At 37.5% G+C, this 24,863-nt stretch overlaps 2 protein-coding genes across 2 annotated transcripts; one reads left to right on the top strand and one right to left on the bottom strand.

Moving 5' to 3' along the window:
• Window positions 1-565: 565 nt before the first annotated feature.
• LOC123314063 lies at window positions 566-14,061 on the bottom strand. The gene is made up of 4 exons (XM_044899176.1): window positions 13,905-14,061; window positions 12,238-12,627; window positions 3,083-3,247; window positions 566-1,767 (listed from the first exon to the last, which is right to left on the bottom strand). Exons 1-4 carry the CDS (start codon window positions 14,059-14,061, stop codon window positions 566-568), a joined length of 1,914 nt encoding a protein of 637 aa, XP_044755111.1.
• An 8,750-nt stretch (window positions 14,062-22,811) lies between these two features.
• On the top strand, window positions 22,812-23,648 carry LOC123314062. Its single transcript, XM_044899175.1, has one exon. The coding sequence runs from the start codon at window positions 22,812-22,814 to the stop codon at window positions 23,646-23,648; it is 837 nt and encodes a 278-aa protein (XP_044755110.1).
• Window positions 23,649-24,863: the final 1,215 nt, after the last annotated feature.

Below are 24,863 nucleotides of genomic sequence, written 5' to 3'. Positions count from 1 at the left end.
GCGAGTGCCAAATATTTGCACATAATGACTTGTGGATAGCGCAGGTCCGGACTGAAAAAAATTATATTCTTTATTCCACTTGTAAAACACCCTGACCCTGTACATAAAATTTTCGAAAAGCGAAATTTTTCTCAGAATCTACAATAAATACTCTTTCGAATAAGCCTATTAGGATCAATGGCCCACTTCGCATCATCATATTATGAACCATTGAATATTTGGAGTTTTCAATTTATAAGTAAACACGGATCTGTAAATCTCCGAATAATGGGTCAATTCATATTGAATCTATTGAAATTCTCAGTAACATGACTTAAGCCAGCGTTTCTCAACCTGTGGGGAGCGCCTCCCTAGGAGGGTGCTAGTATACCAAAATAAATAACTGACTGAAATTATTATTATAATATTATTATTATTATTATATTACAATAAAAGTGGAGGTAAACACCTATACACTCAAAAAACAGAGAAAAAAAAAAAGTATTCTGCTTATAAACTAGTAGCCTACACCTAAATATGATGAAACTAAAGTGAGAAAAAAAGAAAAAAAAAAAACAATTAACTCTCAACCCGCACAGGAAAATCTCTCTTTCCACCGATCATACCCGTTTTTAAACCCGTTCACAGATGTTGCGCCTACCACCTCCTCCGGAACATGATTCCAAACATTGAAGACTCTGTTGGAGAGAAGATTCATCCGGCAAGTGGTCCTGAATGGCTCCTTGGCCAACTTGTAGTTGTGGCCACGAAGACTATTATTATTCAACGCGAACAAGTGCCGAAGATCCACGCCAAAAATATTGTGCACCGCTCTAAACGTCACCAACATGTCACCCCTGGTACGCCGGTCCTCGAAGGTGGACAGCTCAAACAACCTTAATCTTGTAAGGTAGTCGGGTCGAGCGTGGAACGAAAATGGGATCCTTGTGCACCACCTCTGAACCGACTCAAGAAGTTCAGAGTCGGACTTCAGTTTGACCCACCATACTGGTCCAGCATACTCCATGAGTGGTCTCACATATGAAGTGTACAGCAACCTTGCAACCTGGATACTGCAGCCTCCAAAAGTTTTCTGAAGGAGGTAAGTGGTCCTCTTGGCTCTACCGCAGGCCTCAGCGATGTGCTCCGACCAGTCTAGATCAGAGTTCACGAGCACACCAAGATCCCGATGACTACGAACCTCGGTAAGAAATTGTCGATCCAACGTATACTGAATCCTCGGATTATTCCGTCCAATGTGCAGCACACAGCATTTGGCAACATTAAGAGGCAACTGCCATTCCTCAGCCCACTGCACTTGCTTGTCAAGGTCCAATTGTAGCTGGTTGGGAGAAAGTGAAGGAGCTCTGTACAACTTTGCATCGTCAGCGAAAAGAAGGCAACTTGAGTCAAATAGACTGGGTAGATCTGACGTGTACAGTAGAAAGAGGATAGGACCGAGAACGGAACCCTGAGGAACTCCACTTGTGACTTTCATGGCAAGATCGGAGAAAACACCACCAACCCTGACCCTGAATTTTCTATCGTTGAGGAATGAATCAATCCAAGAGAGGAGCTTTCCTCGTATTCCCAAGTGCTCCAGCTTATGAATAAGGTGACGGTGTGGTACTTTGTCAAACGCTTTTGCAAAGTCTAAGTATATAACATCAATGGGAATATCAGCGTCTATAGATTTGGTCCAGTCATTCACTGCCACGAGGAGATTCGTAAGGGTAGAACGACCCGGAAGAAAGCCATGTTGTTGATCAGGTATCAATTTGTTAGATACTGCAAATTCGAGAATGTGGTCAGTGATTATTCTTTCGAGAACCTTGGAGACGGAGGATACGGGGCTGATGGGGCGGTAGTTTGAAGGGGAGGTCTTATCCCCACTCTTGAAAACAGGAGTTACAGCTGCTCAGCGCCATTGAGAAGGAAGAGTCGAAGTGAGAAGAGATTTCTGGAACAAGAAGTAGAGGGGTTCTGCGAAAGCATCAGAACATCGGGAAAGAAGAAGACACGTAATATCATCACTTCCTGAAGCTGCGGAGACGTTCAAGGCTGAAAGATGCTTCTTAACGATGTCAGGAGACAAGGGCACATCCCCTATGGAGCAAGAACATCGTGGAGTCCGCAGGAGAGGCACCGCAGACACATGCTTCTTATTGAAGTGGGTAGAAAAGGTCTCAGCTAGAATATTGGCACACTCAGAATTGTTACTGCACAGCACTCCAGATGGATTTCTCACGAGAGGAACAGAGACTCTGCTATCCAACGAGTTTCGAACGTACTTGAAGAACTTCTTTCTGTTTCCCTTCGACACCAAATCACTCTCAAACTTGTTCTTGGCAGCCCGAATAGATGACGTCAAATGGTTGCAGTGAGTGCGATAATTGCGGTAATCGGACTCAGATTTACTTCGAGTGAAGCGTTGCCAAAGAGACTTCTTCACCCTGATGGACCTGAAAAGGCTGCCTGTTATGCAGGGTTTCTTTGGGTTCTGCTTCACTGAGAAAGGTCGTGTGTTGGAAGACACAGCATTCTGGACGATTGGTAGAAATCTCTCCCAGAGAATATCGATGTCATCATCAACAGAGGAGAAATCCCACCAATCATAAGACCTCAACATCTAAGATATTCCATCGTAATCTTTCCTTTTGGAAATTTCGATATTCTCTTCAGTTGTACAGGGATAACAAAACTGCAGCTCAGATCTCAAGACCACGTGATCCGATTTACCGAGTGGTGACATATATAGTAGATCTGACAGGAGATTGCTATCAGATGTGATGATGAGATCCAGTGTTGAAGGAGTCTGCTCAGACTCCAGGCATGCTCATGCCTGTATCTGGTGGGTTTGAGCACTATCTGTTGGAGTCCAGTTCTGAGAATGAGGTCAGCGAATGGATATGATGGTGAATTTGCCGAGGGGCCATTCTATATCAGGGCAGTTAAAATCACCAGTTACTAGGATATTGCGGCACGAATGTGACATTTCCTCCAGAAACTCAGTGAGTAACTTGTCCTCCACACAAGGACGAGGCCTATAAATGCAAGCTATCGTCTTTACCAGGAATACGGAATGTAGAATTGATGAACTTACTGGATGTACGATAAATATGCTCCACAATTGCCGAGGCTCGTTCTCCATCATCTCCACTCCTGGGCAAATTGGCTATAATTACATTATGTGACTTTGCAACTCGGTCGATGATTTCTGGTATGAAGTCAGAAGTGGTTTCAGTAGATGATTCTTCCAACCTAGATTCTAGGAGAACAATCGATTAGTTAATATCAATCACTTCCGAAAGTTTTACATGAGAAACTCTCAAGCTGGACACATCTGATTGCAGTCTCCCAAGTGATTCCTGGTGGTTAGATAATAATTTAGCATGCTCGCTGATGGAAAATGAACAGGCGTCCAGCCGGCTGAGAATATCCTCCTGACGCTCCTCTATTCTAAGGATACTGGCAGCAACCTCACCAATTCTGTTCATCATCAGATGGAAGTTCTCCAGTGTCAAGGGAGAATTCCCCTTTGACCCCGAAGACGTCGGTTCAACAGCAACCATCTCAGAAGATGCAGAGCGCGAACCAGCAGAATTACTCCTAAGACGGCGCTCCGCAGAATGACAAACCGGACAGATCCAATTTTTGTGTTTCTCGGAAAGGTTATCGACTTCACTAGAAGTGAGATTCACGCATAGCGAATGGAAATTTTTTGAGCATTTGGTGCATATAATAGTTGGATGTGAGCCTGTAATATTTTTATTACAGCTGGAACAGTTGCGGGGCGTCGTTTCCTGCTAGATAGAGATATGATTTATATATGTAGACTTTTCACTTCCCTGGGTCGATAGGGAAGACTCAACACAGATTTTTGGGTAGACCACGGAAACAATGGAAAAAAGGAAAGGCAATAAAGTTAGGATTCCGCAGCCTAATTATTGAAAGAAAGAAAATACGTACGTATCCACACGTGAAAGATAAGAAATCCTTATCAACAACGTCTCAACATAAGGTAGAAATAATCGTAAATCAATAGATGTGAATTACCCGGAATAAATCCAAATATTCCCTCTTCCCAATGAAATAATTGCTGGGAAATGTAAACCCGTTGGCAAAGAATGTAGAAATTTTGTAGAGTACTATACCCTAAGCGCAAAATGACTGAATTTAACCACTGAACGTACACTTCATCCGGCACTTCTTTTTAGACTTTCGTGGAGAGAACTAGAAAGGTGTGTTTACAGTCTGACTAGCAGATGATCCGTAGATATGTCAATAATAATTAAATAATTAGACACACACATAAAAGGAAATACATTTCGACGTCTCATTCACACTTTCGCAAAGAAATTCTTTTATACCCCTTTTCCCATCACGTTTCGTATGTGATTTGTTCTCGAAAAGTTTCCCATTCTTTTTGACACTTGCTAGGTCTTGTATTCAATATGCTGCAGCTTTCATTAGCCCTTCTTTCTGGTCCATTATTTATCTTCTCACATATGAAGCTTGAATCGATTTGTAGCTTCATATATCATTTATTTTCATTGCTATGTGAAAGATCATGGAAGAAATTAGTTTACTATGAATTAAACCCATTTCAAAATCTAAGTGGCTCATGCTAAGAATTTTGGCTTTTCAAACCTTTGTCAGGTAATTATTAATAATAATAATAATAATAATTTATTCACCATGAAAAAAAGTTTCTACAGTACAAATATAATGTAAAGAGTAATATGTGAACAGATAAAAAGATGAAACGCCATCACAGAAGCTCCAGCTGGAAGCCATCGCTTGTACTTGTACGTGTATCCACACATTCTACCCTGGTAACAATTTTTTTTTATTAATTTTTTAATTTTTCTCATTTATTTATTCGTTTTTTCAATTATTATCATATTCATATTCGAAGTGTTCTGATATCACAATTTTTCTTTTCTTTTCTTTTCCTACTCATCTATATCCAAACATTGTTGACGAAATTATGTCTTCCTCTTCCGTAGCACAGAATCCAACTCCTGCATATTCCCTTGAACAAACTGACATTATTTATCCCTAATATGTAGACAGGAAGTTGATCGAACAGTTTAGCGCAAGATAATTAGATTGCCGATGGCTTATAGTCATTCCACATCTACCTAGATGTCAGGCTCCTTGAGTATACCTATACTCAAGGAGCCTGACCTCGTTCTGTTGTTGTGACAGTGTACAATAAGCTCAAAAGCAATTTTGGGTTTCTTTATATTCACCAGCATATTCGAACAGAATAGCTATCTCACATCGAGTATCTCGGACTCTTCACACAACCTATCGTTAGTGAAGGTAATTGGTCTTTTATAGATAACCCTTAGAATCCATCTTTGAATAACGCTCAATTTTTCCAAGTAAATATCACTCACACCCCCCCAATTGATGATTCCTTATGTCAGATGCGATTGGACTAATGCAAAATATATCAATTTGAGGTGTTTTGGAAGATGAAGGTAATCCTTCAAATATTTTATTTCATATAGAACTCCTCTTAACTTATTAACTATATTAACTATATTTGAAAGAGAAAGATACGCAAGTGGTAGATAGCTATGTTCTCATGAATTTTCAATACGAGAATTATCGAAATGCCGTTATTTACGAATAGTGAATATACTGATATGTTGTTAATTTATGGATTATGTAAGTGCAACTGTCGTGAAGCTGCTATAGGGAATATCGAAGGCTATATCCGTGTTTCACTTAGGCCCGGTGCTTTCACGTGCGAATAACTAAATTTATTCGATAGATATGTCTTATTCTTAGGATAAGTAAAAATGCAGTCTTTTCAGTTGCAGATAGTGTTATTCATCGAATAAATCTGTCGTTGAAACTCGTTAATAAGATTTTATTTGTTATAGATCGAATGTCGGTACGTCATAATTGGTTGAATTTTTTAGATTCTGGATGTTGTGTAATTTTCACGAAATATTTGCTTTCTAGTTGGAATTATGACAATTTCTACAACGCGGTGTCTCATTTTACATTAATCAGTGAAAAGTAGTATACCTTGTTTTCATAGAATCGTTATTCATTAAATAATTTCATCTGAAAGCATCGAAATAAGGTATCCTTCAGATAGGAAATTATTTGACGGATATTTATTGACAGTGAATAAAATTTATTCGAAGATGAAAGTCCGGGCCTTACTCGAAGAAAGAATTTGAAGTTTAATCATTCGAAGATGAGTATTTCTCACGGGCGGTCCTAGACTGAATATCTGGGGTTGGGGTAATAATAACTTCAAGTAGCAGCCTGTAGGTATCTTGAATAAGAATCATTTGCAGTCCCATATTTTTAAGACTTTTTTCTTACAATTTTAAGGAATCTCTCTACTTCTCATTTCATTATTATATTATTTTTTGTTAGTTTTTTCCTGAATGAAATTTAAAAAATCGAATTGGTTGTAGTGCTCTGCAGGGGTAATTACCCCCTTTACCCCCTTCTCCCGTAAAACCGCACAAGGTATTTCTATCATTTTTATTTTGATCAATGTAATCAAATGTGGAACCTCTACATTTATGTATTGGATGGAATAAAATGCAGCACAATACCAAGTCATGTTGCTGAGAATTTCAATCGATTCAATATGACGCATTATTCGGAGATTCACAGGTCCGTGTTAACTATAACACAAGGGAAAAGACAAGCTTCTCTTCTGGTATCGAGTGAACAGCTTTTTGTAGTGAACAGTTTCATTGATTTGATTCGAATTGGAATTGTTGTATTGTTGTAGATCTCGTGATCTTATAAAACATTTGTACGGTAGAGAAAAGCGTATGGAATGTTTGCCTCTCGACTGATGACTATCAGCGGTTCAATGTTCAATGGACTTCAAATGTTGCAACTAAATTCACCCCTCTTGAATAGGTACCTTGATAGATCCGAACGCTCATCTGAATGGGTCTTCAACTTGACACTGAGACCCTCGTTAGAGTCACTGTACGACTAAATACAGTGACTCTAACGAGACAATGGCGACAATTGTGGTCTCGTTTTTCGTTGTTTTAGCAAGAATATGGCGGATTTGGTCACGTGACATGACGTGAGCCAATCCGCATTCCGAATTAGAGATCATGATCATAGCTAAGATGTCTAAAATCATGGTGTATGCACTGATTAGATTTTGTTTTTCCATCTTTGGAAATAAGAGATAAGTTTCGTTTTTCCCACTGTAGGTAGCGCTATTTAGAAATTGACAGTTGTCAATTGATATTTGAAAATAATTTGAATATATTCTTACGACTTGCGAATGTGCTGTATTTATAAACGATTATTGGTGTGTGAAAATGTATTAGTTTCGAGAAAGGGTGTACAACATTCATTTATTCAACATGTCGTTCAGTAAGTTCAGTTTTCTTTATGGACAATCAAGAACTACAGCTAAGAATTCGGTGTTGTTGGACTATCACTCTTTGTTGTTGGAATTTAAGGCAGAACCAAATCAGATCAACGAAGATTCGGGACAGATACAGCTAAGAGTTTAATGGCAACTTCAGCGATATTTAATCAAAGGAAATATATCGAAAATACGTAATGTGAATTGTGAGCATGTATAGTGAAAATTCCGTTTTCGTCAATTGAATATATTGGATATTTCGCCAATAAACTGTGTTTTTTTGAAATTATGTTGAATTATCCTCCTCATGGAATACTTGAATATCTGCAGATTCGTTGATCGATCGGGATTACAGATCACTGTAATTTGTGATCGATATCAACAGAGAACAGAATAAAACGAGAGAGTATCATTAGGCGCGGTTCTCATTGGAGCGATACGATAAACGATGCGACAGGTGATTCGATAAGCAACCCGACCCTGATCCGACACCGATCTGTTATAACCGTGCAAACGAAAAGGAAGCAACTTATTCAGTGCACACTGAAGCGATCGCGATACTACACCGATAAATATCGAAATCGCGTCGGTTTGGGCGACACAACTGCCGGGTCGCTTCAGCGACAGAAAGGTGATTGAGAATCAAATCGGAAAAAGTAGCATAGAATTTCGTAATTGATTGACAATTAAGCGCTTGATTTGGCTATCGTATCGCTTCAGTGTGCACTGGTGTGTTGCGAAGATAAAAGTTGCATCGGGCGATAAAAGATTGCTCATGTTGCATCGCTTATCGTATCGCTCCAGTGAGAACCGCGCCTTAGATTTTATTCTTTAATAAAACAAGGATAGAACATGGTGGCGCCGCCACGAAACAAATCTCTTATTTTCGATTTGGTCTGTCATTGAATTCAATAATTGCAGCATTGAAATCTGTGCTTCTAAGCCGCCATATTCTTGCTAAATTTCCAATTGTCGCCACTGTCTTGTTAACCGCGCCTTAGGCGCGGTTCTCACTGGAGCGATACGATAAGCGATGCAACATGAGCAATCTTTTATCGCCCGATGCAACTTTTATCTTCGCAACACACCAGTGCACACTGAAGCGATACGATAGCCTAGGCGGATCGGCCACCGAATGCGAAGTTGCGCGAAGCTGAGCATTTTCAGTACTAATACAATCGACAAGCTACGAATCGAGTGACGTAACTCATCATTTAGCATTGAAAACTCTCAGCTTCGCTCAACTTCGCATTCGGTGGCCGATCTCCCTTAGGCGCGGTTCTCACTGGAGCGATACGACAAGCGATGCAACATGAGCAATCTTTTATCGCCCGATGCAACTTTTATCTTCGCAACACTCCAGTGCACACTGAAGCGATACGATATCCAAATTAAGCGCTTAATTGTCAATCAATTACGAAATTCTATGCTACTTTTTCCGATTTGATTCTCAATCACCTTTCTGTCGCTGAAGCGACACGGCAGCTGTGTCGCCCAAACCGACGCGATTTCGATATTTATCGGTGTAGTATCGCGATCGCTTCAGTGTGCACTGAATTAGTTGCTTCCATTACGTTTGCACGGTTATAAGAGAACCGTGTCGAATCAGGGTCGGGTTGCTTATCGAATAACCTGTCGCATCGTTTATCGTATCGCTCCAGTGAGAACCGCGCCCTATAGTGACCGGCAACCAAATGCGAATTTGAGCGAAGCTGAGCGCTTTCAATGCTAATATAAGTGACAAACTACGAATCGAGTGACGTAGCTTGTCATTTAGCATTGAAAACGCTCAGCTTCGCTCAACTAAGCAAAAGAACAATCAGTCGTCATGAGCTCTTCAGAAGAGGACGTTGTTTTTTCTTTCCGGTACTTGCAACAGAGGAAACGCAAATCTAGAAAGTACTGGGTACACCCATATAATGTTCACAATATCAAACATAGTTCGGCAGTGGTTTCCCGTGAGCTCTCTCAACATGAACAAAAATTTAGAGAGTTTTATAGAATGAGCTCAAACAGTTATCATGTTTTATTAAGATTGGTGTCAAAGGGACTGGAGAAGGAGAATACAAACTTCAGACTTGCTGTTCCGCCCGCTGAGAGACTACTTATCACACTAAGGTGAGTTAATACTACTATAAATGAATTAGGTAAATGTTTTTTTAAATGAGAGGGTATAAAGTTTTATTGCTTTTGGAAACCATAGAAATTTTTTTATTGATACACCAATACAATTACATATTTAGAAATTTGGGTGTGGAGCAGGAGGTCCGTGGTGCCGTGAAGGAAACGTGGGATAACTTCCCGATAATGAAGGCCATGAGCACGGAGTGCTTGAAGCTTCTGTCTCAGCTAGATCGAGTTCCTCGCTGAGAAGTGTAGAAAATTTAATTTTAAGCCTTCTTTTGCGTTTTTTTTTTTTTTTGGTGTAGCAGGGGGAAAATCTGCAAGACAGACGAACCACCCTCATCTCCTGAGGGGGAACAGTGTGGGGTTTCTCACTCTCCTGAGCTAGAGACCCACTAAAAACCCTACTGCTTCTTTTTTGGTTCCGGGCATTTGCCTATAAACCGTTCATCTCTTGGTCGGTTTTCTTCTCGCACATTATCGTGCTGGGATTTATGTGTTTATCCTCTATTGGATTAACACTTTATTGAATTTTTCAATAAGTTTCTGTTGTTATTTTAATCTCTTTTTAATTGATCTCTTGGTCTCCTTCGGTAAATTCGCATTCTCCTTTTGTCTTCCTCTGGGTCGTAGTCCACTAGTCTCATGAGTTCTTGATTCGGATGGTTTTTCGCTGTTTCGAATAATTTCTCTGCTTTTCTGTTCATGAATTGCGTTATGGTTTCCCATTTCAGGTCCTTATAAATCTGTCTATTCCTGACAAACCAAGGTGCATCTATTGCACATCGCAGCAGCTTGTTTTCAGTGGCCTGAATTCTTTTGATATGGCTCTTTGCCGCGAAACCCCAGGCAACTGATCCATAAGTCAGTTGAGGCCTAGCAACGGCTTTGATTATCTTCAATTTTGTCTCTTTCGACATGTGGCTTCTTCTTCCTATCAGAGGATAGAGTCTATTCATCGCTGCTTTCGTTTTGTCGATTGCTTGTTTGATATGACTTTTCCAGGTAAGTCCTTTGTCAAGCGTTATTCCTAAATATTTGGCTACATTTTTCCAGTCGATTTCTTCGCCGTCAACATCCAGTTTTGTTGTGGGTCGCAGTCTTCTCTTCTGTAGTAATATTGCTTGGCTCTTTTGTCCATTGAGCTTGATCTTCATTATCGTCGTCTATCCTGTAATTTATTCTCGATTCTCGTTCGATCGAGTCCGCCAATGCATCTGCCTTATCAGTATTGGTATAAGCCATTCCCCTTTCTCCGTGTAGGGGTGGAATTTTAGTCTTTTCTCCTCGTAGGCTTTTTTGCATTCTCCATGCAGAATGATCGATTGTATTCAGTTCTTGAACCTTTTTGTTCCATCTGCTTGTTCTTAGATCTTTCAGGGCATTTTTCAGAACTTGGCTATGTCGGATGAGGTTCCTTCTATTTAGATCATTTTTGTTCATCCTATATATTCTTCTGAGTCTTCGATTTTCTTGTATAATATCTTTTACTTCTTTAGGCGTATCGCCATGCGGATGACTTGGTGCTGGTCTCTTCACTATTCTCGTGCTTTTTTCGTAAGCTTTCAATATAATCTCTTCCAGTTTATCAACCGCACATTCCAGATCGTCTGGAGTGCTTATTGTTGGAATTTCTGTTATTTCCGATTGAATTAAATGGCTGTATTCAGTCCAATTGGTATATTCTCTTATTTCCAGCAGTTTTTCTCTTGGTTCTTCTCCAATTGTCAATTCCACGGGATTGTGGTTTGAGGTTCCATCTTCCAAAGTTTCAATCGAGAATTCATGAGTTATATTTTTCAATATCGCGATATCTATTACATCTGGTATTCCTCTTCCAAAAGCAAGATATGTCGGCAGCTCTGGTCCAATAACTATGGCATTTTGTTTTTCGGCGAAATCTATGAGTTTTTTGCCATTTCTATTCTCTGTTATGCTATTCCATAATGGGGGTTTACAGTTGAAATCTCCGATGGAGATTTTCGGGTTTGATCCTTCCAACATGTTGTTTATCTCTTCTTCCAATAGATTGTTTTGTGGTGGCTTATACGCCGAGGTTATTTCGACTCTTTGCCGATTTAATTCGGCAACAATCGTCACTTTTTCTGTTTTTCCTTGTGTTTCGTCGGATCTACTTTTAAAGTAGTGTTTCAGATCTGTTCTCACCAATATTGCTACTCCTCCTCCGGTGTTTGTAATTCTGTCACATCTATATGTTTCATAATTCATGAAATTCAGTCTTCTGTTCCGGTTTATTCTTGTTTCCTGTAGGGCTATAATATCAGGTTGTCTTTCTGATATTATTTGTTCTATCTGGGCTTTCCGAGTGTTGATCCCGTTTATGTTCCACGAGATTATCTTGAGGGATTTCTTGCTAATATCCGTAAGGTCCATTAATTTAGTTTACTAAATAATGCTTGGAGTTTTTTCTCCATTTCCCTCTCAATTTTCAACATAATCTTGTTCAAAATTTTTGCCGTGAAGATATCTAAATCATCGGCTGATTCAGATATCTTTTTCTTCTCCTGTTGACTGTTCACAGCCTGTTTCATTGTAAGCTTTTTCTGTCCTTCTTTTTTCTGGACGGGTTTTGGAGTCTCCCTCTTCTTTTCCTGCTCTGTAGGTTGGGTCTTCGCTACTTCCTGAATTTCTTCTTTTGCGTCTGTCACTGAGCTTTTTAAAATCTGGCAGTAATGAGCGGAAGAAGAACCAATCACTGTCTTTCTGTTCGCCGTGTGTCTGTGCCTTTTGTTTCTTACTTTCAAGCCACTCGATGAACGCTTTGTCTGCGTCACTTGGCTGAGGAATTTTTTTTTTCTTTCGAGCTCTGGATTCCTGGGTAATATCAGGTTCGTTTTCTACACGAGACATCTCATCCACAAAAAGTTCTCGTCGAGTATCTAACAAGCCTTTTTCAACTTGTGTCTCCGGAATATCTAGTGTTCCTTCATCACTTTGTGTTCCAGTTTCTTCTTCTGGTGGAAGGCTACCAGATGTTGAAGCCCCTTTCATGTAAGGACGGAGAAAATCAAGGTGGGTTGCCAAGTAGTAGGGTTTTTTCGATTTGAATCCGGACCCAGATTTTGGTGGCTTGAGCGATCTCCCATAAGCGGTACGAATATTTTTCCACCTGTCTCGGCAAACTTGTTCTGGAAGTTAAACAAAAGTTGTATTATCATATCAACAAACAAAAATAGCTCAGCAGCTTTTTCTACAACAGAAAATTCAATCCCATACATGGCCATTGATTTATTTATTCATGTATTTTATTCGTATTTATTTTTAGTTATTGAGTGATTTTTTTATAAAGTTGAAAGATTTTGTGAGTAGTATTAATTTACAATTTTTTCCGAATTTCAGGTACCTAGCTACCGGAAGCAGTTTCGTTGACTTGGCACTGCAGTTCTACAGAGGCAAATCTACAGTAAGCGAAATCGTACGCTCCACATGTGAAGCAGTTTGGGAAATTTTGCAACCTATATATATGCCCCTTCCAGATGAAGGAATTTGGCAAGAAAAAGCTCAGCGCTACTTCGAACTGTGGAATCTGCCTAATTGTATTGGCTCCATCGATGATAAACATATCCGCGTAAAGTGCTTCAAGAACACAGGATCGAGAAATATAAATTACAAAGGTTTTTTTTCTGTTGTACTAATGGCTATGGCAGATGCAGATGGTTTACTCTTATTGACGTTGGGGACATAGGAAAGAATAGCGATGGTTCAGTGTTTCGTCATTCGTCAATTGGAAAGCGACTGAAGGCAGGTAGCCTGAATGTTCCAATCCCTACCAGTCTACCTGGAAATACTGATCAAGATTCTTTCCCCTATTATTGTGTAGGTGATGAAGCCTTCCCTTTATTACCTAACTTACTTGGGCCTTTCCCGAAGAGGGTGTTAAATGACGCAAAAAGAATTTTCAACTTTCGCCTCTCCAGAGGCCGAAAAAGTGTTGAATGTGCTTTCGGAATGTTAGCTTCCAAATTCCGAGTGTTTGAGGTACCAATGGCTTGTGACGAACGATGTGTTATAGCAGTGGTGAAGGCAGCATGTGTGCTCCATAATTTTATTCGAATTCGGGAGGGAAAATATCAACAACCTTCAAATTTCGCTCCCTCTTTCGATGTGCCAGCAATGCCTGACGGCAGTACTCTAGAGGTATCAACAACGCAGGCCCAAGCTATTCGAGTACGCCATATACTTGGTAATTACTTTCTGAGTCCAGAAGGAGCGATTCCTATACAATGGAAATATGTTGGCTTGCCATAAAAATAAAAAATTAATAACCATTTTCTACGTTTTCATTCTACATTTTTTCTAAGCCAATACGTTTGTTAAATGTTTCTTTATAGGTCTTAGCAAAAACATAACATGAAATAAAAAGGTTGAAAATATATAAATAAAAATTAATGGAGCTTTTTCTTACCTGTTTCCTTCAGCTTTTCAGCTATTTCTTTCCACACAACACCTGTCAAATCAGTCCTGCAATAAATTTTCAGCTTATAATTCCATAAGCACAGGTTCTGCTCCACCAATTTCACGAAAGAAATAGAGGATTGCACGTCTTCTTGCTGACCCGGCATGATTCAACGCACTTGTCGAATGATACTGACAGCGCTTAATCGTCAATAAATTACTAAATTCTATGCTACTTTTTCCGATTTGATTCAAAATCACCTTTCTGTCGCTGAAGCGACGCGGCAAGCGACCCGGCATCTTTATCCCTCAAGCCGACGCGATTTCGATATTTATCGGTGTAGTATCGCGATCGCTTCAGTGTGCACTGAATTAGTTGCTTCCATTGTGTTTGCACGGTTATAAGAGATCCGTGTCGAATCAGGGTCGGGTTGCTTATCGAATCACCTGTCGCATCTTTTATCGTATCGCTCCAGTGAGAACCGCGCCTTAAGCGGGCTGCGGACTACGAGCGATAATATAATATATATTATATCTCACATATTACATAAAAATCGCTTCAAAAGAAATAACATGTAACACCGCGCATTAATGCTATAATATATATCTATATCCGGGCGATATATTAAGTATCTGCAGAGATATGCTTTTCGAGCGATATTTCAGAATATATCCCACCTCCCACCTTACGTCTAAACCCCCGCGCCATGAAATTGCAACTCAGTTTCACGCCTTTCGGGCAGTAGACACGGTGGAATATAAAATTTTTATATCCTAATCTGCTGCACGCTTAATATAATATGATATTATATCTCATGATAGAGCTATAATATATATTATATTATCGCTCGTAGTCCGCAGCCCGCTTTAGAGTCATTGTACGACTAGAGTGATATGAGCGCCATCTGTGTTTCAAATGTGTTTTTTAAGGCCCTAAGACTGGTTGAAATATTAATTCGAGGAACAAATGAAATTTTGTGAGATGTCAGATGGCCATTTTGATCAAAGAGGTTTTGAATGTTTTGATTCTCGTATCGCCTTTCGTTTATCAAACTCGTTACAGTTGCTAATTATTGAAATTTTTGTCTAATTTCTTGGCGAAAACCTCAAAATATCGTTCGAAAATTATTGTATGGTGAAGAACTGTGGATCAAATAAAACGAATTTTACTAAGGAAAATGGGAATGTAAGTATTAAAACTGGTAACATGTGACTCGGGCATTCATTGACTTTTATTTTCAGTGCTACGAAGTGGACAAAATTTTCAGGGCATAAAGGCCTGCAAACACTACTGACTACACCATGTGCAATGAACATTTTACTGCAAGTCGATTGAGAACTGTTCATCCACGTCAATTGTTGTATGCAGGAAGCATATCTTGCAAGAAGGGCCAATTTAGAAGAAATTATTACTTTTATACGTCCATTCAAAGATTCTCAATTGCTACTCCTTCAATATATTCAGAAATGCAAAGGTTTTATCGATTTCTTTTTGGGTATCGAGGAACTGTCCAATTGTTTGGAAAGTCAAAGTTCTATGAAACCTGCTGTGAGTGTTTCGTTCATTCATTAATTAATTCGTATATTGCGTCATAGAGACCATATCATAAAGAAATTATAAAGAAACTCTACTGACGGGCTAATATACAGGTCTTGTATATCTCAATGAAGTTTTTTTTTAGTTGAGGTTCTGAAAATTCTGTAAATAATATGTAAGAAACTGAAATGTGTATGCTATGATGATATATTGAATATTTGTTTACATTAATTTCTGATATGAATTGTACAAATTCAACTAAGTTTATTAATTCAAAACAACCTATTGAACAGAAATAACACATTTGACGTATAGCAGATCACCATATACTTTTGTGTCCTAGTCAAAGCTCTATCAGTTGTCCATAATAACAAATTTTTGTGAATTTTTTATAAATTGCAAATAAAAAGATAGCACACCCGACAGCGTGTTTCATTGATATCAATTGATTCCAATCAATGTTCAGATGAAAACTAACATTCTGATCACAAAACAAAACCATACTTTTGTTTTGTTGCTCAGGATGTTTGTTTTATGGTCTAAACAAAGTCAATATTGAAATTCAAAACAAGGAATAGAATTCGAATTTCGCGACTCTCTATAAAACAGAAAATTGTTACTAAACGGGTTTTCTGTATTGACAGTACGTTGTCAGCGCCATCTCATTGTCAAATGTGTTTTGACTGACCAAAATGTAGTCGGTTTTTAGTATTAGAGATATGAGGCCGTTTCCTATCTTTCTACCCTATATTCTTTGCTTTAAGGATCGTTTGCACCAATCCCCCTTAAAAGGAGTACTTAACTAAACCTCGTTTGAAGTTAATGGACGCTTAATTTTATTCCCAGTTGCACGACTGTGGCTAAACAGAATCTTGAGTAAGGGGCCCTTAAGTTTTTATATCTAGTGATATTTCAGTTTTTCATTTTGGTGCAACTTCATCCTAGTTCAATAAAGCCATTTGGCCGGTTGCCGAAGATCGTTGTCATTTCATTAACCTAACTTTAGTGTCTAGGATATTATTATAATATTATTAAAGAGTAACAACTTTTTGTTGTTGAACTAGCATTGATATTGATGATTGTCAAATAAAAGGTACCTAAGACCCGTTTGCACCGAACGCACTTAGTGTAAAGTGTCCCTCAAAAGGAACCCTTAACTTAAATTACGTTGCACCAACTGTTAAGTGACATTTAAATGGCTAAAGCTAGCCTTAAATTTAAGCGCTCCTGTAATGACCACTTAGGTATTTAAGGGCGGGATTCTAACCTAAAATAATTTGTTGAACTGGCTGCAAAACTTCCCATTTTTGATGGATTTTGAAATTTGAATAAATTCATTACTGAGTACCAAGTCTTTTCTTTTGCTTATTGTTATGCTATCAGTCTTCTTTAATTTTTAATTTGGTGTCACAAATCATACTATAGTTAGCAACAAACTCTTTTCTTCTGTTGAGAAGTTGAGTGCCCTTCGTAAATTACCACCACTTGCTTGGCAATCATTCACCGTATTCGTATTTACAAGGGCAATAAGGACATTTTCTTCACGTTCCTCTTCAACATTAGTAAAACAAATTCACACAAGACCTTACAAAGAAAGTGTTGTAGTTATATAAACTTAAGTACCTTTTATTGGACAATCATTATCAATATTAATGCTAATTCAACAACAAAAAGTTGTTAATCTTTGATAATATTATAATAATATCCTTGACACTGACTGACAGAACAATAAAGTCATATTGAAATGACAACGATCATCGGCAACCGGCCAACCAATGAAATGGCTTTATTGGACTAGGATGAAGTTGCACCAAAATAAAAAACTGAAATATCACTAGATATAAAAACTTAAGGGTCCCTTACTTAAGATTCTGTTAAGCCACAGTCGTGCAACTGGGAATAAAATTAAGCGTCCTTTAACTATAAACGAGGCTTAGTTAAGTACTCCTTTTAAGGGGGATTGGTGCAAACGGGCCTAAGTGTTTATATAAGTACAACACTTTCTTTGTAAGGTCTTGTGTGAATTTGTTTTATTTTTGTTGAAGAGAAACGTGAAGAATATGTCCTCATTGTCCTTGTTAGTACGAAACGAATATGATGAATGATTGCCAAGCAACTGGTGGTAATTTACGAAGGGCACTCAGCTTCTGAACAGAAGAAAAGAGTTTGTTGCTAACTATAGTATGATTTGTGACACCAAATTGAAAATTGAAAAAGACTGATGGCATTACAATGAAGGCAAAAGAAAAGGCTTGGTACTCAGTGATGAATTCATTCAATTTTCAAAATCCAACAAAAATGGGAAGTTCTGCAGCCAGTTCAACAAATTATTTTAGGTTAGAATACCGCCCTTAAATATCTAAGTGGTCATTACAGAAGCGCTTTAGCCATTTTAATGTCACTTAACAGTTGGTGCAACGTAAATTAAGTTAAGGGTTCATTTTAAGGGGCACTTAACACTAAGTGCGTTTGGTGCAAACGGGTCTATAAACGACGTTCAAGGATAGAATCTCTATTGAAAAAAAGATGTTCAAGGAATTAATCTCGTTTAATGAAACGGTGCATATGGCTTAGCCATAAGTATTTCGCTGGGATTATATTTATTCAGTGTTGGTGTTTTCGCGTACATAGTGTATTACACTCTTCCAATGTGAGAAATAATTTTCTCGCTATGTTATCTGCAAAAAGGAGAAAAATCGTAATTTGAATGGAGTTCCTTCTTTGTTGGACCTGGTTCGGAGAGGAAGTGGTGTCTCCTTCAGAAAGAAGAATTTTTTTACAGTGGAGCCAGGTTCTTATTTGCGGAACCGTTCGTTTGCGCAAGCATGGAGTGCTGTTAATGAGTTGCTGTATTTGAAGAGTTGAGGGTAATTGTCCAGAAGTTAGTGTGTGCCCAAACGCATTCATTACTGCTGCTCGTGAATCTGGATCCCATTTAGCTTTTGAATTCTTGGGAGTTTTAACTGAAAATTGAATCATAAAGTCAAATATACTCATTTATTGAATTAGTCGATAACAAATTTTTATCATACGCATTCATTTTAATTGATAGAAGAAATTTAACGGAAATAACCCTCTGTTTCAAACTGTTCCCTCATTATCCTACCATTTATATTAATTTTAATGTAGATCGATTTCGATGTTTCAATAATACTCACAATCTGGGAATGAAGTCAACTGGGGAAGGGGTATATTCTCCGGAGCATCATCGTCTTCTGAAACTATGAAACTAAGATTGGTTTCGTTAAATCATGCCAAATTTATATCAATTTAATTTTTACTTACCGATCTGACCAGTCTCCTCTGAATTTATATCTGTAGCATTGGCATCTCCTTGGGCTTTTTCAAGCAGTTGGGATATTTGGAGAATATCCTTTGTGGCAACAGGTTGTCTATAAATGTTCATGTGAATATTTTTATCATGCCCCATAAATTTGGATAGATCATCTATCTCACCATCGGTGAGGTTCAATGAAATGCTTTCTCAATGTAGATGGTACATTTGCTTTACACTGAACTGAGAATTTCCTCATCAGATTGCAAGCACTTGGCCATTTTTCTGAATTGGCTGCTCCACCTGGAATGCCAAACAGATATGGATGGTAATTGGATACTCCGGCCTGCCTTCTATATTTTAGTATAGTTTCCACAGATTGTATCATGTCTTGATCCAATGAAATGTCCTATTTTCCCCTCAATAATATTCTGGGATATTTATTGGCGATTTTTTAGCCTCTCGATTGTCTTCTCATACAAATCTAAGTTTGAATTCTGATCGATTCTCCAAAGAATCATAATAAACCAATTTGATTATTTCTATCTCTACTGGCCGTCTTCTTTTCAAAAGTTGAATTGACGTTAGCGTCGTTCCAAAAAGCTCCTTCCAAGCCGTCTTATCAAATTTAGTTTTCAATGTACTCAATGCCTTAGGTCTTAGCTCTGTTATCAGTGAGAAACTGTTGTAAAGTCATTATATCCTTCAGAGGAGGCAGAATAACTTTTTTTTTTAATTCATTTATGTCTAGGTTTCTGCCACCGTTTTATTAATAATCATCCCAGGTGTGAAAACTCCTCGGCATTCTTTTTCGCATCAGGATTTTTATTTTCGATGCAGTGTGCTATCCATAGATCCCCCAATTCTTTTGTGAGCATTCCCAGAGCAGAGGTTGTGGGGTCATATAAATCACAGAAATTTGTCAAATTTTTCTCGAGTTTTCTAAGTTCCAGGAGTAAACGGCCAAGATGACGCAATTTCGATTTTATCATCTTCCCATGATGTTGGGAATGTCGGTACTTGAATGTCTCTAAATTTACGTAGGTATAGAATTATTGGTTCGTCATATCGAATGGTGCTCGTGACCTCATCATCCCTCATTGTGCTGATTATTTTTCGAAGCTGAGGTTCAGCTTTCTCATGAATATCACCCATGGCTACACGACTCAACACTTTCACCTGTTTATTATATTTGGAACATCGTCCAGTACCTACATTTCCCATAATGTTTGTGCAATGTTGACTTCTAATAAGTATCATAGCAATGCGCACATACAGCAAAGTCAGACACTGTTTTTAGTGCACTATTTTCTCGAGGTCTCCTACATGGAATGAAGTCATCATTCGTTGAACATGTTTTATTATGGCTGATTTTTTTTTCTTGTCGTCTTCGGATTCAGACGAAGTTTTTGAACTTCTTCCAAATCTTTGTGGACAGTTTCTATATGACGAACTAATTTTGCAACAAGTTCTTCCGATGGCTGATATTCATCATCTTCATCTGTATTGAATGGATCATCAGCGATATCACTGGAGAGAGAATTTCCAGGCAGAAAATTTTCATCTGCATTTCCTGATACATCTTCCAATGTTTCATACATTGGCGGACTGTTTGTCGAATGTTCTGAAAATTGGAAGGCTGTAAATATTCAAACTATATATCAAATTCTGAATCATTTCAGTCATGTACAGGGTACCTATTCTAATGGCGGTATTCTGCTTTCATCTGTAAGCCAATCTGTAACTTTTCATACGCTTACAGGAAAATTGCAATTCTGGACGGTTTTTAATGGTCTGTAGCTTATAGGAATCCATAACTATTTACGATAAGTAGTTCAAAAGTGACACTGTCAATGAGATAGTGACAGAATCATTTCCACAATTGCATTATTTACGAATCTGTCAATCTGAAACTTATAGATCGATCGTACGCTGCAGATTCGTAACTTACGAATGAAAAGCAGAATACAATATTGTATTCGATATCCAATGAGGAAATCCCGAAAACTAGATTTGCCAGAGCAAAACAGATGACACGCCCTTTTTCATAGGAACAAATAATGGCGAAAACCGCAAAATTTAATGCTAAATTTTGCTCCTTATGAGAACGGATGCATATACATATGTATTTTGGACTACCTTTTTTCGTTATATTTGTATAAATGCTCAAATTTTGACAATTTTTCAAAATGAAGAAAAATATTATATTTTATTTTGTATGAATGTTTTAACTTTAATTTGGTTCTGCTGGTTGTAGATGCCTCCCGTCTACTATTGTTCTGGAGAAACATATTCCTGTTGTCATTTAACTTATTTTTTAGTTTTTCATTTAGATGTTGCTTCACTGTTGCAAACTGGTCATATGTTCTCTGATTATGAACATATTGTACAGGATGGCACGTTTAAAATTCCCTATCAGCCTATCTGTGAGAGTATAATAGCTACAAGAAAAAATTTCAGATAAAAGTTGTTCATGATCTGTTGCTTAGGTTTTGTTGAATGGAACACCCTATATATATTATTAGATATTTGAATTGAGCTTGAAAAGACATTCACCAAAATATGGGTCAAAGGGGGTCTGTATTTTTTTGTTTTTGACTTATGAGCATTTATCTGTCAAAAAGGATCCTACTTCAAAAGCCTGTAAAATGTATTTTATTGAACCCAGAAAGTCCTACGATGTCAAAAAAGTTTTAATTTATTCTTCTACTCATTATTCTTTCAAATTTTGAATACTACCAATCAGTATTGCCAACATTTGAAAATTTTAGTTTTTCTCAATTTTTTTAAATATTTTTGAATATAGAATTTTAAGAAATATTTGATAATGTATCATATCATAGGTCTTCTAGTCTTAATTTAAGAGCTACTAATCAATTTATGTTGAAAAAGATGTAATTTGATTCTTATTATAGTTGATTTTTATAAGGAAAGCATTGCTATAGCTACAAAAATTATCTCCATAATCTACATAGAGCTGACATTTCTAGCTTCGAGTCATGTTTTTTTTTATGTTGCTATGGATACGATTTTACTCATTCATTACCGAATTACACCAATATTCTAGACTAAGGCCCGGTACTTTCACGTGCGAATAAATAAATTTATTCGCATTTATTAAGTCTTATTCGTAAGATTAGTAAAAATGCAGTCTTTTTACTTTCAGATAGTGTTATTCATCGAATAAATCTGTCATTGAAGCTTAATTAGAAGAGTTTATTTGTCATAGATCGATTGTCGGTACGTCATTATTGGTTGAATAAAATTTATTCGAAGGTGAAAGTACCGGGCCTTACCAAAGTAAATTACAGGAGACCCATGATATCCTATATCATCAAATAGCTCTTGGAACGCTATACGCGAAAATGTATTAATGTAAACAACAATTTTTGACTTTTTGACAGATAAATGCTTATGAGTCGAAAAAAAAATCGTAGACCCTCGTTGACCTATGCTTTTGAAAATGTCTTTTTAAGTACTATTCAAATATCTAATCATATGCAGGGTGTTCCATTTAACAAAAGGTAACTTTTTGTTACCACCCTGTCTGTAATAGATTTTTAAAATTTTTTTAACAAAAAGGAAAAGTTCGAAAGAGCATGAACAACTTTTATGTCAAACTATTTTTTGTAGCTATTACAATTTCTCAGATAAGGGGATAGGGAATTTTTAACGGGTCACCCTGTATATCCTTCTTGTAATTCGAATTGTTTTATGTATCTTTGTGGCCTTTTAATGGCCTTTTTAGCTTGCATGTAAGTGCTATCACTACTATCCACCTTAATTTGTTGTCATTTGTGCTTGATTGCATGAATTTCCTAGTAGATTTAACTTGAAAATTATACCATTTCGTAGGTCCCGAAACTAATCGGTGAATTTCGGTGAAATCTTCTAACGCAAGCAGACGTGCGCAATAGCTCTTCATAAAATTGAGGATTTCAGTGCTTAATATTCGAAAATTTATATTAAAAAAACAACTAAAGTGATTATAAGTGATTAGTACATACGCACAAGTTGAAAAATTTCGTGAATTTTTGAGAGTGATAACTAAATCGAAATTTATTGTTGCGATATCTCAGACTGCAAGGTGTTACAGTGTTGCCAACATGGCTGAATTGTGCAAAAATTGTCAGAAGGGAGTGGCTGACGAAGACGAAGCAGTATTTTGTAATGGATGCGATACTTGGATGCATCGTCTTTGTATAAATATGTCGCAGAGGACCTACGTACGAATTAGCAAGTCTTCCGAAGAATGGTTTTGTGACCCATGCATTCAGCAGCAACCGAACAAAACAGCTAAAAGGAACAAAAATAAGACAACAACACAAGGTATAGGTCAAAGTAAAGAATATACGTTGGCTGATGTAATGTCCAAGTTGGATGATATGGACAAGAAATACAATGCACTCTTCATAAAGTACAATGAGCAGATCGAAATTAATAAATCTCTTCAGTTAGAAGTGTCTGAAATAAAGAAGATACTTAATGAACGAGAACAAAGAGATTTGGAGAGTACTCTCATAGTTCACGGCGTACCCAGGGAGAATGATGAAAATGTTCAAGATATCGTCGAGAACCTGGTAACAAAATTAGAGGTGGAAATTCAGGGAAAAGTTCTGAGCGCCTATAGAGTTGGAAAAACTACTGGAAGAGCGGCACCGATCCGAATTAGTATGGAAAACAAGTCAGATAAGATAAATATGATTAAAAGCTGTAATAAAATCAAACTTACGGCAAAAGCTCTAGGATACAAATCAGATGAAAAAATATTCCTGAACCATGATTTGACTAAGGCCAATCGACAACTTTACAAGGAAGCTCGTGATTTCAAATACCGGAACGGATATAAATATCTGTGGATTAAGGAAGGTAATATTTTTCTTCGAAAGGATGATAACTCTAAAATACTACTGGTTCGAGATTCAAATGATCTGGAAAACTAATACAGAACCCTAAACTAAAAATTATATATATGAACTCACAAAGCGTGAGGAATAAATGGGACGAAATAACTTGCTTTGTGAAGTGCTATTATTGTGATATTCTGGTCTTGGTTGAGACCTGGCTGAATGAAACCGAGACGTCTTCCTACCAACTGGATGGGTTCAAAGGAGTTCATACTTGTAGAAACAAAATAGGGGGAGGTGCTTCAATATTTATTAGAGACCATATTAATTTCTCTATAATAGAAAAATCAGATTTAAATGAAGACATCAGCTGGCTTTGTGTGGAAGTGGGTGAACACAATTTAAAAGTGAGTGCACTGTATAAACCTCCATCTTATAACGACAGTGACTTTCTGGAGTATTTGGAGGACATAATGGTAAAGTACCAGAAAAAACATGTTATAGTAGGTGATATTAATGTAGACTTACTGAATCCTAGTTCGCAGATGTGCAAAAAATATCTCGATGTATTAAAATTGAATAACTTTCGTGTTGGTAATGTAATTTCTGAAGCAATGGCAACTCGGATAACATCACACTCAAAAACTCTATTGGACCATGTTATATTAGATCAAAACACTGTTTTATTAGACTCAGTTGAGGTTCAGAGCAATTCACGTTCTGATCACAAATACTTAACATTTAATATCAACGAATGTTTTAGAATATACCGGCCAAAAAACGTTTTTGAAAAGAAAACGGTTGATTACATAAAATTTAAGGCATTATTCAAAGAAAAATCACAACAGTACAATATTGATACATTCGCAAGACTAATTGATTTGATAACTGAGTGCAGGAGAGAGTGTGAATGTACGAAGAAAATTAAATGTCATTCTAATAATATGTGGGTAAACAATGAATTAATCGAACTCATTAAGAAACGTGATAAATTATATAGAAAAAAGTCTAAGCATCCAGCTGATCCTAATTTAGAAAAACAATTTAAGAGCTTAAAGAACGATGTAAACAATAAAATCAGATCCTTGAAAAATCGGTATTTCAGAATAGAATGGGAGAAAGCTGGCAACGATGTAAAGAAACAATGGAGATACATAAACAAACTGCTCTCGAGGAAAAAGAAAAACATTCCGGGTATAAAAAAGTTGTCGGTTGGCCACGATATCATAACAGATCGGGAAACTATACTTGAGAATTTTAACAATTATTTCGCAAAGGTGGGAGAAAATATTGTCGGGGAGGTGGAAAATG

The sequence above is a fragment of the Coccinella septempunctata genome, chromosome 5 (assembly GCF_907165205.1).
Source record: "Coccinella septempunctata chromosome 5, icCocSept1.1, whole genome shotgun sequence".
In the NCBI taxonomy this organism is placed as follows: domain Eukaryota; kingdom Metazoa; phylum Arthropoda; class Insecta; order Coleoptera; family Coccinellidae; genus Coccinella; species Coccinella septempunctata.
This window is presented reverse-complemented; position numbering and strand designations above follow the sequence as displayed.